Source organism: Oncorhynchus masou, chromosome 18 (assembly GCF_036934945.1).
Source record: "Oncorhynchus masou masou isolate Uvic2021 chromosome 18, UVic_Omas_1.1, whole genome shotgun sequence".
In the NCBI taxonomy this organism is placed as follows: Eukaryota; Metazoa; Chordata; class Actinopteri; order Salmoniformes; family Salmonidae; genus Oncorhynchus; species Oncorhynchus masou.
In genome coordinates this window covers 28,578,729-28,592,486 of record NC_088229.1, presented here as the reverse complement: position 1 = coordinate 28,592,486, position 13,758 = coordinate 28,578,729, and the positions used below count along the sequence as shown (strand labels likewise).

Here is a 13,758-nt window from a genome sequence, read left to right as displayed (position 1 = left end):
AGAGTTCAAGTAACAGACACATCTCAACATCAACTGTTCAGGGGAGACTGAGTGAATCAGGCCTTCATGGTAAAATTGCTGCAAAGAAACCACTACTAAAGGACACCAATAAGGAGAGACCTGTTGGGCCAAGAAACACGAGCAATGGACATTAGCCCGTAGAAATCTGCGCATGTGTGGTTCCCACCGTGAAGCATGGAGGAGGAGTTGTGATGGTGTGAGGGGTGCTTTGCTGGTGACACTGTCTGTGATTTATTTAGTAACCAGCATGGTTACCATAGCATTCAGCAGTGATACACCATCCCATCTGGTTTGCGCTTAGTGGGACAATCACAAGGGCAATGACCCAAAACACACTTCCAGGCTGTGTAAGGGCTATTTGACCAAATAAAGTGATGGAGTGTTGCATCAGATGACCTGGCCTTCACAATTACCTGACCTCAACCGAATCGAGATGGTTTGAGTGAAGGAAAATCAGCCAACAAGTGCTCAGCATGTGGGAACTCCTTCAAGACTGTTGGAAAAGCATTCCTCGTGAAGCTGGTTGAGAGAATGCTAAGAGTTTGCAAAGCTGTCATCAAGGCAAATGGTGGCTACTTTGAGAAATATAAAATTACATGTGTGTTATTTCATAGTTTTGATGTCTTCACTATAATTCTACATTGTAGAAAATAGTAAATTAGTAGGTGTCCAAACTTTGACTGGTACTGTAGATGCAGTGTTCCTTTTTACATTTACAGGTTGGCCTTTTAGCAGACACTCTTATCCAGAAAGGCTTACAGTCAATGCATTCAACTAAGGTTAGATAAACAACAACAACATATCACAGTCATAACATGAAAAAAATTTTTTTGTAACTGTTACTGACAATCTTATTGTAGTTGAAGTGTTATGTTTCACTATATTGGATCACTCCAATATATTGGTATCACTCCGCGACGGAGGGATACATCCGAGGTGAGGATTTACAGATTTACTGTGTACACCTGTGTCATGGCTGGGGTCCGCCCCTATATATAGACCCCATGGCCACGACACACGTTCTCTTTCATTTTTCTCAGCGGACGTCCATAAGGTTTGAGGTACAAACTTTCTGACTTTCGCTTGGTAAGTCACTGGTAAGTGTAATATCTTGCGTGGAAGTATACTCTGGCTGTTTGCAGCCTGGAGCAGCCAGCCACATGGCCAGTCTCTCCTCTTTAGTGCTCCACTCGCTGCGCACAGTTGATCTGTATCTATCGCCCGTGGTTTGTCATACTTAGCGTTACACTACAACTCTGTGTGCATCCATTAGTATGGTTTTTGCTGCCACAAACTAATTTCCCTTCCACAACTTGCCGACTGGAAGAGTATCGTTACTCCATATTGTGCTGTTTTCACTGTTTGGATATTAAACCGGCTAGGTAATATTGCAGTTGGTGTAAAAACCAAATAAAATCCATTACCTTGTTGCTGTTTTTTTTTTGGTCCGCTTGCGTTTCCCACACAGGTCTTCCCTTTTTTTGCAGAGGTACTGGGTAATTTATCCCTCACCGGGTTACTATTCCTCCAAGCGGGTCACGACATAAGCTCTCCCAGGGTATCGGACCTCTGCTCTGTGGCCTTGTTGGCTTGGCTGAGCTTATGGCTTCCCTTTGTGACAAGTGTGATGTTGGCATTCCCCCCTAAGGATCTGCATAACTTGTGTATGCACTGCGTGGGTTTGAGGGAGGTGGAGTGCCCTACTGGATGTCTGTTTGTGTGGTGTTCTCAGAACAACTGTGCCTGGCGCGATTGGAGGCCATGTGCAAGTGGGTTGGCCGGGCTCGGGCTCAGGCTGGGGATGAGCTCCCTCCCTCAGGAGTGGTGCGCCAGTGAGCTGTTAGTCCGGTCTACTGTGCCCAGTACCCCTGCCAGGAAGTGTGGCCCGAGCCACCACAGACAGAGCCCATCTGCTGCTTGTCCTGGACGAGGGCAGGAGTTGGACCGCTGGGACAACCTTGAATGGAGGGCGCATGCCCTGCGTCAGGAGGTTGATAGCTTCGATGGTGACGACAGCTGTTCCCTGTTGGTCAGTGATAGGCTGTTCCTGGGAGACGGTGCTGGCACTGTTAACCAACATAAGCAGGGATACCAGGCTGACAGGCCATCAGAAAACGGCAGTGAGGCTTCATCGCCCCCAGCGGCTCAAGAGGCTATGGGGAGCCTTCTCACTGCATTGGACATTGACTGGTGGACAGTGATGACTCTCCATCTGTCCCCATCTCTGCTGAGTTCTGCGAGGCCTTGCAGGAGAGCTGGGGTTGGTTACCTCTCGGCGCCATCTCTGGCTGGCCTAATCCCGTCTGCCAGCTGCACTCCAGAGCACATTTTCCACTCTTCCCATCACTACAGGGCTGATGTTTGGCCTAGGGGTTGATGACATTTTGGAGCAGATGTAGGGATAAGGAGACCCTGAGACGGTTAATGACGCCTCCTCAGGCCCCGGGTCCAAGGCAGACGGACCGTCGCCACCCAACTGCACCCGAACGACGGTGGAGTCCCTCTCCTGCCCCATCGCCTCGTGCTGTGGCATGACAGCGGGGAGGAGCACAGTGTGCGGTGGAGCAACAACCTATGAGCCGTCACCGCCATAGTGACGTGTCTGGGAGACCCAGGCGCTCGGCGCTATGGATGTGGTCTTGGCAGCTTTGGTAAACAGTGGACCTGTTTTCCTCCCTGGACAATGCACATTGCCCCCAGTGGTACTCCATGTCAGAGCCACCATGGCCTCTGGGCTTAGATGCTCTGGCTCACGATTGGCCAGGGCTGGAACTCATTCCCTCCTTTTCCCCTGATCCAGGCTGTGCTGGACAGGACCAGGATGGCGGCTGGCCCCATACTGGTCCAGACGACTCTGGTTCAGCCTTCTCCTGTCCATGTTGTCTGGGACACCTTGGCAACTGCCCCTGAGACCCGACCTGCAGTCTCAGACTGGGGGAATTACATGGCACCTGAGACTGCACCGGCTCACTCTGTGTGCTTGGCCACTGAACGGCACCAATAATGAACACCATGCAGAGCGCAAGGGCACCGGCTACAACCGCGGCATATCAGTTGCGCTCGCGGTTGTTCTGCACTTGGTGCACTGGTATTGAGGTAGTGGCCGAGTCATGCGGAGTGCAGTATGTCCTCCAATACCTGCAGACTGGCATGGATGAGGGCTTGCCCGCTATACCGGCCTGCCATGTGGGGTGGATGTACAGGCCAGTGGGGCGCCATCCCTTGGTCTCCAGGTTTATGAAGGGGGTTCATCGCCTATGTTCAGCTAGGACCCGCTCAATGACAAGCTGGGATCTGGATGTGGTCTTGGCAGCTTTGGTAAAGCCACCTTTCGAACCATTGGAGTCTGCCTCCCTGAAACACCTCTCTATGAAAGTGGCTTTCTTGGAGGCAATTACTTCCATGAAGAGGGTGGGTGAGGTCCATGCTCTTTCGGGTAAGTTCTGAGTGCTACCAGATGGACCCCGATGGGAGGAGTATATCTCTCCGCCCCAACCCTTCATTCCTCTCAAAAGTTCTGTCAGACAGGCATGATGTGAACATCCCTTTTGACCTGTCTGCTTACGACCCACTGGCAATGGCGTCTGGGCCTCCCTCCGGAATGCTGTTCCCTGTGAGGGCACTGGCTGGATATGTGGAGCGTACACGAGATCAGACCTCAGGCCAGTGCTGAGATCTGTGGTGGCACATTCAACTCGAGGTGTGGCTGCGTCCTGGGCTCTACTGAGAGGAATACCCCTCACTGATATCTGTGCTGCGGCCAGCTGGGCTTCCTCTTGCAGCTTTGGTAGATACTTTCGGGTAAATGTGGCACCACCCTCTGCATTTGGTTCAGCGGTTCTGGGCGTCGCCATCCCTTCTGGGGACTGTGCCGGGACCCTGCTTTCACATTGACGGCCCCTGCGTCTCGGTCCCGCGCTGGGACTTCACCGCTGGCTGGCCAGGACCCTCTAGCACCGACTAAATCTGGTACAGGTATACCAATATATTGGTGTGATCCAACATAGTGAAACATACTGAAGGTTACATATTTTTTCTTTTGGAAAAGTTTTATTAGTACAATTCCTTTAAAAACAGCTCATACATTTTTTACATAATTTATACACATAAAAACGGCAACAAAGCATAAAACACAGCATTTGAAGGTTACATTTAAATTTGTTAAAAAGTACATGTTGTTAAAACCAATGAAAACAACTATGAATAAAAGTACTTTCCTTGTAAAAACATCAAATCTGTAAAAGCCATTTAAAATGTGTACAAATGATCTAACAAAGGTAAAACATTTTTAAGACATGAAAAACTTTAACTTTGTTAAAAGGCTGTCTTCAGTCCCTTGTACAGGAGCGGGGTGAGTCTTTATCAAGCTCACCTCATCCTGCTCTTCTGAATGGATCATCGTCCCGTCCTTCGGGGCCCAGAGGGGATCCCTCCCCTAGGCGCATCGCCCTAGGCGCCGCAGCGCTGTCATGTAACCACGGTTATGTGAGCTATATGGATCAATCCAATCCTCCACGGTGCTTGAGGCACCTCAAAAATGATGTAGGGAACGTGTGTCGCGGCCATGGGGTCTTTATATTGGGGCGGACCCCAGTCGTGATACAGGGGTACACGGGAGTAAATCTGTAAATCCTCACCTCGGATGTATCCCTCCGCAGCGGAGTGATACTAATATATTGGAGTGATCCATATAGCTCACATAACGGTGGTTACATACAGTGCCTTGCGAAAGTATTCGGCCCCCTTGAACTTTGCGACCTTTTGCCACATTTCAGGCTTCAAACATAAAGATATAAAACTGTATTTTTTTGTGAAGAATCAACAACAAGTGGGACACAATCATGAAGTGGAACGACATTTATTGGATATTTCAAACTTTTTTAACAAATCAAAAACTGAAAAATTGGGCGTGCAAAATTATTCAGCCCCTTTACTTTCAGTGCAGCAAACTCTCTCCAGAAGTTCAGTGAGGATCTCTGAATGATCCAATGTTGACCTAAATGACTAATGATGATAAATTACAATCCACCTGTGTGTAATCAAGTCTCTGTATAAATGCACCTGCACTGTGATAGTCTCAGAGGTCCGTTAAAAGCGCAGAGAGCATCATGAAGAACAAGGAACACACCAGGCAGGTCCGAGATACTGTTGTGAAGAAGTTTAAAGCCGGATTTGGATACAAAAAGATTTCACAAGCTTTAAACATCCCAAGGAGCACTGTGCAAGCGATAATATTGAAATGGAAGGAGTATCAGACCACTGCAAATCTACCAAGACCTGGCCGTCCCTCTAAACTTTCAGCTCATACAAGGAGAAGACTGATCAGAGATGCAGCCAAGAGGCCCATGATCACTCTGGATGAACTGCAGAGATCTACAGCTGAGGTAGGAGACTATGTCCATAGGACATCAATCAGTCGTATATTGCACAAATCTGGCCTTTATGGAAGAGTGGCAAGAAGAAAGCCATTTTCTAAAGATATCCATCAAAAGCGTTGTTTAAAGTTTGCCACAAGCCACCTGGGAGACACACCAAACATGTGGAAGAAAGTGCTCTGGTCAGATGAAACCAAAATTGAACTTTTTGGCAACAATGCAAAATGTTATGTTTGGCGTAAAAGCAACACAGCTCATCACCCTGAACACCCTATCCCCACTGTCAAACATGGTGGTGGCAGCATCATGGTTTTGGCCTGCTTTTCTTCAGCAGGGACAGGGAAGATGGTTAAAATTGATGGGAAGATGGATGGAGCCAAATACAGGACCATTCTGGAAGAAAACCTGATGGAGTCTGCAAAAGACCTGAGACCGGGACGGAGATTTGTCTTCCAACAAGACAATGATCCAAAACATAAAGCAAAATCTATAATGGAATGGTTAAAAAATAAACATATCCAGGTGTTAGAATGGCCAAGTCAAAGTCCAGACCTGAATCCAATCGAGAATCTGTGGAAAGAACTGAAAACTGCTGTTCACAAATGCTCTCCATCCAACCTCACTGAGCTCGAGCTGTTTTGCAAGGAGGAATGGGAAAACATTTCAGTCTCTCGATGTGCAAAACTGATAGAGACATACCCCAAGCGACTTACAGCTGTAATCGTAGCTACAAAGTATTAACTTAAGGGGGCTGAATAATTTTGCACGCCCAATTTTTCAGTTTTTGATTTGCTGAAAAAGTTTGAAATATCCAATAAATGTCGTTCCACTTCATGATTGTGTCCCACTTGTTATTGATTCTTCACAAAAAAATACAGTTTTATATCTTTATGTTTGATGCCTGAAATGTGGCAAAAGGTCGCAAAGTTCAAGAGGGCCTTACTTTCGCAAGGCACTGTACGTAACCTTCGTTCTGTTGCTTTTTCTTTTGGTCTGAAAAGTTTGAACATGATCACTGCCAGAAAAAGCGAACATAAGTACATGTGACAGATGGGAAGAATAATACATATTCCATAACGCAATCTTCAGTTTGCTCCATTATCCTATTTTAATTGGAATAAAAATGTTGAATGTGATATGCTTTCTTCATTGGCATGTTGATATAAGTGATTGTATATATGGTTGTAATTTGGCCATAGAAACAATGAACGTAAAAGGAGTCTTTCCAATGTCCATAAATGTATTTTCAGTGTGCGTAGAAGACGTTTTTCAATGTTCGTACAAGGCATCTTTTCAGCATCCGGATGTCATTTTGCTCACTGGGTCATACCTCCCCCTGACCATCTTGAACATTTTTTCAGCATTGTTGCTCAATTGCTATACAGTGTTGCACAAATGCACCCTGTTTAACCCTGCCAGACTGAATAGGCAAAACAAAAGAAGATTTCATTTTTTTAATTGAACCTTTATTTAACTAGGCAAGTCAGTTAAGAACAAATTCTTATTTACAATGACGGCCGACAAAGACGAAAGATAAATTAAAAATGTCATCAAGTAGTACACAAAAAGCAATCAAGAGAGATCAATGTGTATGTCCCAGAACTGACTGAAATCTGGGCAGTGTGTTAGAGATCCACTTTTAGATTTGGATGTATGATTATCATACATTTTGAGTAGTCATTTTAATCATGGTATGAATCAATGTGGAAATATATTAAGCAATTTTGGCAATTTTGCCCAAATAAAAGTACAGTATGTATATGAGCAAATGTATCTCTAAGCAAGAACTGCCGCAAACTTCTTAAACTCGTACAATGGAAATACCTTTAGCCAGCTAAGTCCACAAAGTTTCTTCAGGAATGTCCTTTTAAAATAAAAGTAATGCTCTGATATGCTCTTCACTGAAGATCTGACCCATGTTTTAGGTCAGTTAGGATCACCCCTTTATTTTAACAATGTGAAATGTCAGAATAATAGTAGAGAGAATGATTTATTTCAGCTTTTATTTCTTTCATCACATTCCCAGTGGGTCAGAAGTTTGCATACACTCAATTAGTATTTGGTAGCTTTGCCTTGAAATTGTTTAACTTGGGTCAAATGGTTTTGGGGCCTTCACAAGCTTCCCATATTAAGTTGGGTGAATTTTGGCCCATTCCTCCTGACAGAACTGGTGTAACTGAGTCAGCTTTGTAGGCCTCCTTGCTTGCACACGCTCTTTCAGACTTTGTTGTCCTTAAGCCATTTTTCCACAACTTTGGAAGTATGCTTGGGATCATTGTCCATTTGGAAGACCCATTTGCGACCAAGATTTAACTTCTACTGATGTCGTGAGATGTTGCTTCAATTTATCCACATAATTTTCCTACCTCGTGATGCCATCTATTTGTGAAGTGCATCAGTCCCTCCTGCAGCAAAGCACCCCACAAAATGATGCTGCCACCCCCGTGCTTCACGGTTGGGATCGTGTTCTTCAGCTTGCAAGCCTCCCGCTTTTTCCTCCAAATATAGCGATGGTCATTGTGACCAAACAGTTCTATTTTTGTTTCATCAGACCAGAGGACTTTCCTCCCAAAAGTACGCTCTTTGTCCCCACGTTCAGTTGCAAATCATAGTCTGGCTTTTTTATGGCAGTTGGAGCAGTGGCTTCTTCCTTGCTGAGCAGCCTTTCGGGTTATGTCAATATAGGACTCGTTTTACTGTGGATAAAGATACTTTTGTACCCGTTTCCTCCAGCATCTTCACAAGGTCCTTTGCTGTTGTTCTGTGATTGATTTGCACTTTTCGCACCAAAGTATGTTCATCTGTAGGAGACAGAATGTGTCTCCTTCCTGAGCGGTATGACGGCTGCGTGGGTCCATGGTGTTTTATACTTGCGTACTATTGTTTGTACAGATGAACGTGGTATCTTCAGGCATTTAGAAATTGCTCCCGGGGATGAACCAGACTTGTGGAGGTCTACAATTAATTTCTGAGGTCTTGGCTGATTTCTTCTGATTTTCCCATGATATCAAACAATGAGTTTGAAGTTAGGCCTTGAAATAAAATCCACAGGTACACCTCCAATTGACTCAAATGATGTCAATTAGCCTATCAGAAGCTTCTAAAGCCATAACAACCATGACAACCAAGCTGTTTAAAGGCACAGTCAACTTAGTGTATGTAAACTTCTGACCCACTGGAATAGTGATACAGTGAATTATAAGTGAAATAATCTGTCTGTAAACAATTGATGGAAAAATGACTTGTGTCATGCACAAAGTAGATGTCCTAACCAACTTGCCAAAACTATAGTTTGTTTACAAGAAATTAGTGGAGTGGTTGAAAAACGAGTTTTAATGACTCCAACCTAAGTGTATGTAAACTTCCGACTTCAATTGTAGGTATTCCTCTTATCTAGGTGGGTGAGGACAGGGTGGAGTGCAATTGAGATAGCATTGTCTATGGATCTGTGGGGGCGGTACGCAAATTGGAGTGGGTCTAGGGTGGCTGGGATGTTAAAGTTAATGTCTGTCATAACCAGCCTCTCAAAGCACTTCATGATTACAGAAGTGAGTGCTACAGGGCAGTAATCGTTGAGGCATGAAGCCTGAGAGTTTTTAGGAACAGGAATGATTGTGGTCATTTTAAAACATGCTGGGATTATAGACTGGGGCAAGGAGAGGTTGAAAATGACCATGAATATGGCTGACAGCTGTTCTGCGTATGCTCTGAGAATGTGCCCTGGAATACCGTTGGGGCCCGCATCCCTGTGGGTGTTGACCTGATTAAAGACCCTTCTCAAGTCGGCCTCGGAGAGCGAGATCACCTAGTCCTCTCGGTCAGCGACAGCCCTCACACCCGGCTCGATGTTGTTTTCAATACTGTATTCAATGTCTATGGGTGAATTATGAAACAATTACTGTATGCAGATGTGCAACAAAATTGTAATTTAGATTTGTTTTTTCGATTATTTGATCTATTTTAAATGTACTGTAAAAAAATGTTGCAGATTAAACGTTAATAGGTGACTATGGAAACAAATATAAATGTAATTAACAATGTCTTCAATATTGTCACGTTCTGACCTTTATTTCCTTTGTTTTGTCTTTATTTAGTATGGTCAGGGCGTGACTTGGGGTGGGCAGTCTGTTTGTTTTTCTATGTTTGGTTTCTGTTCCGGCCTATTATGGTTCTCAATCAGAGGCAGGTATCGTTTGTTGTCTCTGATTGAGAATCATACTTAGGTAGCCGGGGTTTCACTGTTGGTTTGTGGGTGTTTGTTTCCGTGTGAGTGTTTGTCGCCACACGGTACTGTTTCGGTTTCGTTCATGTTCACATTTATTGTTTTGTATTTTATAGTGTTCAGTTTATGTATTAAAGTAATCATCATGAACACTTACCACACTGCATCTTGGTCCGATCCTTGCGCTGTTACAAATATCCAACTTTATTAGGTGCCTTACTTTTTTATGAATGAATGCTTTATTCCTTGCCAAATGCAGGTAGGGTATGTGCTTGTTATGTAATGAGGGGCAATTTTGGTAATTTCTTAGGCCAGGTGAAAAACATGTCAATTAACATTTACCTAAGTACTATTCCTGTTCCTACTTATTCTTGTATATTACTTTTAATTTTTCATAGATTATAGGTTAGTTTATGATGAGGTCTTAACTTTGGGGGGTCTTGATGGGGTCTTAACATTGACCGGTACATAATATAGTGGTCACAATTATGACCAACAGGTCGTATTCTGGTTAGTAAAAATACATACATTTTAATTCAACCAGTTGTGACCAAAATAATGCGTCATAAAAAGACGTTATACTTTGCCCACTGGGCTGTGTTCGTGGTTGGTGACAGCAGCAGACTGCAATCCCCCCTTTTCCCAACCCGTCCTGTAGGTGGAGACAATACCCTATCTTGGAATTCTCTGCTGCTGTCTCGCATGTTGAAGAAGAAAATTCGAAACAATTCCGGTTCCGGAGACTCGAAGTGTTGACCTGACAAAATGCTCGCCCGGTTGTCACGGTTTGGGCCTGCCTTGCCCAGTTTTCGCCCTAATCTTGTGTGCGGGACTCGGTTCGTATCTCAATCGCCACCCTCGGGTGCTGCTGGTTCGGCCACAGTGTCGGATTTGCAGCCTTCACATGCCAAGGAAAGTCATGGACACGCAGAGGTCAGCGCGTTCGAAAAGGTGAGTTGGTCCTGAATCTAAACGCAAATAACATTCTCTAGCGCTCATCTGTTATTTACATTGTTCTCATCCATTGTAGTTATTGACATAACGATACGCATTCCTTCAGTCAAACATTGTGGCTAGCTACAGTACTAAATCAAATGTTATTGGTCACATACACATGGTTAGCCGATGTTAATGTGAGTGTAGCGAAATGCTTGCGCTTCTAGTTCTGACAGTGCAGTAACATTGACAATTCCACAACTACCTAATACACGCATCTAAAGGGATGGAATAACATGTACATATAAATATATGGATGAGTGATGTCTGAGCGGCATAGGCAAGATGGTATAAAATACAGTATTTACATATGAGATGAGAATGTAAACCTTACTAAAGTGGCATTATTAAAGTGACTAGTGATCCATTTATTAATGTGGCCAATGATTGAGTCTGTATGTAGGCAGCAGCCTCTCTGTGTTAGTGATGGCTGTTTAACAGTCTGATGGCCTTGAGCTATAAGCTGTTTTTCAGGTCTCTCGGTCCCAGCTTTGATGCACCTGTACTGACCTCGTCTTCTGGATGGTAGCGGGGTGGACAGGCAGTGGCTTGGGTGGTTGTTGTCCTTGATATTTTTGGCCTATCTGCATTCAGGGATAGTACTAGCTAGATACATTAGCTAGCTAGTTAACACTTTCTTCACAGTGGTGTATCATGAAACTATGACAACAATCTCTCTCAAATCTCTACAGAATCGAGATTATCATGGGTTCTCTCAGGACCCTGTCGTTGACGAGTGGAACATGAGGATGGCCTTCTTCTTTGGCATCTCTATGGCTATTGTGGTTGGGGGTACCTTCATCCACTATTTGCCAGATCATGGGTATGTTTAAGCTGCACTGCACATCCCTGTTACTTGCTCTGTCACTTGCTCTCACAAAGAGTAACTGAGAACTGAAAAGCCCAGCTACAGTAGATATACACTGAGTATACAAAACATACAGAACACCTGCTCTTTCCATGAGACTGACCAGGTGAATTCAGGTGAAAGCTATTGATGTCACTTGTTAAATCCACTTCAATCATTGTAGATGAAGGGGAGGAGACAGGTTAAAGAAGAATGTCTTGAAACATTTCTCAAGCTTGTCAACCAGACACTACTTTGAGGAAACCAAACTACCGGAAACCAATCCTTTTCAGTTAAAGGCAGTGACGTGAGGAGACAAATTGTCTTGTTTTTGGAAAAGGTTGCGTCATTATCCCCTTCATTTGACGACGAAGATTACTGATTGAGTATTTTATTAATCAAATGTTTTTTTTGTTAAAAAATAGTAATGTTAATATCACATTACACATTTAGTAATGACCGAATGCATTTTAAACTTCAAGCACAGTAACACTTGTATGACTTTTTGTATCGATAGGAGTGGGGGGGGAAAGGTGCCTGTGCATTGATAAGAGCTCTGCTACCCGACTCCGACATTATACATTGGGTTAGGGCCTGTTTTTTTCATCAATAACTAGGGTACGGGCAGGGGTCGGGTATCACTAAGCCTGAGCTGGAATGTGAAGCTAACTGAAGCTGGTTAGCTTTAGAAACCTCTGAGTAGATCTAGCTTGCTTCGTAGGATACCCTTCTGGACTCCACAAATTCACTTATGTTGTCTCCATCTCCGAACCTCTAAACAAGCATCCAACAAACCCATACACATCTTACATGTTTGATTTAACTGATCACCACAAACACAGTAACTGATCATTAATCTTTTTGGCCTGTCTTTTTCTCACCAGTATGAGGCAGTGGGCCAGGAGGGAAGCAGAAAGGTTGATTACACAGAGAGAGGCTGCAGGCCTTCCTCTTATGGAGGAGAACTACTATGACCCAAGCAAGATTGTGCTACCAGGACCCGGAGAAGAGTAGGATGTACTATAAGGAGATGTACATTGATCATTTGTTTATTTCTCTGACTGTAAATTTCTCTTCAGTATGTTATTAAACATACACTACTCTACTACACCATTGCTTGATCATTCTTTTCTAGCCAGTGGTCAAACTGAATAGCCTTTAGTAGCAACTGTGACCGTATCAGTGATCATGAAATGGTACGATAGAGTCAAACTACTGGAGTCAACTCTGTGAGCCCCTTGTAGTTGCCCCAGGCCATGCCATTGCATCTCCAATGGATGATACCACAGCTGTGAAAGTGTGACATTGTTATCATGCACTGCCCCCTTCAAATAATATTACACAAGCAAACACAATCTCCAGGAAGTCAAAGGCATACATCGACAGCAGCTGTGTTTAGACGGGCAGCCCAATTCTGATATTTTTGTTCACTAATTGCTCTTTTGACCAATCAAATTAGCTCTGAAAAAGATCTGATGAAATTGCCATGAAATTGCCATGTGCGTCCACCTATATCAGTGCATTCATAACAACCTAACCATTATGAAACTTCTATTCGATCAAATAAGCCCCCTGTAGCAAATTATCAATTACAAAAATGTTTGTTTATTTTCGTGAACAGATTTTGGGCAGAGTAAAACATCTCGCGTCGCCCAGTTCTCTCTGGCATAAGCAAGCAATAACGTTTATATTATAATCCCTAAATGTTACAAGGGTAATTATTGATTTACTGCTGTATACAGTCTTGGGTTTGACCCACCCAAAATTCTTAACTTAGTATTGCAGAAACTGTTTATCCAATAGAAATCCCAGATCACATTTGCAGGCCATGTCATGGCGACGTTGGCTAGATAAGGTCATGCATAGAAACACATCATCGGGTCTAATGGACGCCTCGATTTTTCACTTCTCTCGATGACCATGTTTCCATGCGCACAGTATTCCGGATAGTAGGTCATATCCCGCTTAAGGTCTTAGGGTTCCTCAACTGGGGGCCCGCGGGCAATTTTATTTTGCCCCCCAAGTTCTGACAAAATGTTTTACCATATTTTTATTTTATTATTGGACATAAGACTGTAAACACCAGCAAATCAGCTCCAAGTCATTTTAATTGTGGAAGTCTGTTCCAGAGTATTCCAACGCAAAATACAGAGATACATTTGTATACGATCACATACTGTATCTGTTTCGGGTACTTGCGGTCAATTTGCAATCAACAAATTATTTGTAATTACATTCTGGGCCCCCTGACAATACACTCAAGAAACAAAATTGGCCCGCTGCAGAATCTAGTTGAT

At 43.9% G+C, this 13,758-nt stretch overlaps 1 protein-coding gene across 1 annotated transcript; it reads left to right on the top strand.

Annotated features, from left to right (window-relative positions):
* The first annotated feature begins 10,325 nt into the window (after positions 1 to 10,325).
* LOC135504356 (NADH dehydrogenase [ubiquinone] 1 beta subcomplex subunit 11, mitochondrial-like) lies at positions 10,326 to 12,571 on the top strand. Its single transcript, XM_064922868.1, has 3 exons — positions 10,326 to 10,569; positions 11,307 to 11,437; positions 12,346 to 12,571. The coding sequence occupies exons 1-3, from the start codon at positions 10,384 to 10,386 to the stop codon at positions 12,473 to 12,475; spliced, it is 447 nt and encodes a 148-aa protein (XP_064778940.1). The 5' UTR covers positions 10,326 to 10,383; the 3' UTR covers positions 12,476 to 12,571.
* Positions 12,572 to 13,758: the final 1,187 nt, after the last annotated feature.

Excerpts from the sequence above, each read along its gene's own strand:
- LOC135504356 (XM_064922868.1), top strand. The coding sequence starts at position 10,384 with ATGCTCGCCCGGTTGTCACGGTTTGGGCCTGCCTTGCCCAGTTTTCGC. Across the intron at positions 10,570-11,306 it reads AGGTCAGCGCGTTCGAAAAG|AATCGAGATTATCATGGGTT; the intron begins GTGAGTTGGTCC and ends AAATCTCTACAG. Across the intron at positions 11,438-12,345 it reads CACTATTTGCCAGATCATGG|TATGAGGCAGTGGGCCAGGA; the intron begins GTATGTTTAAGC and ends TTTTCTCACCAG.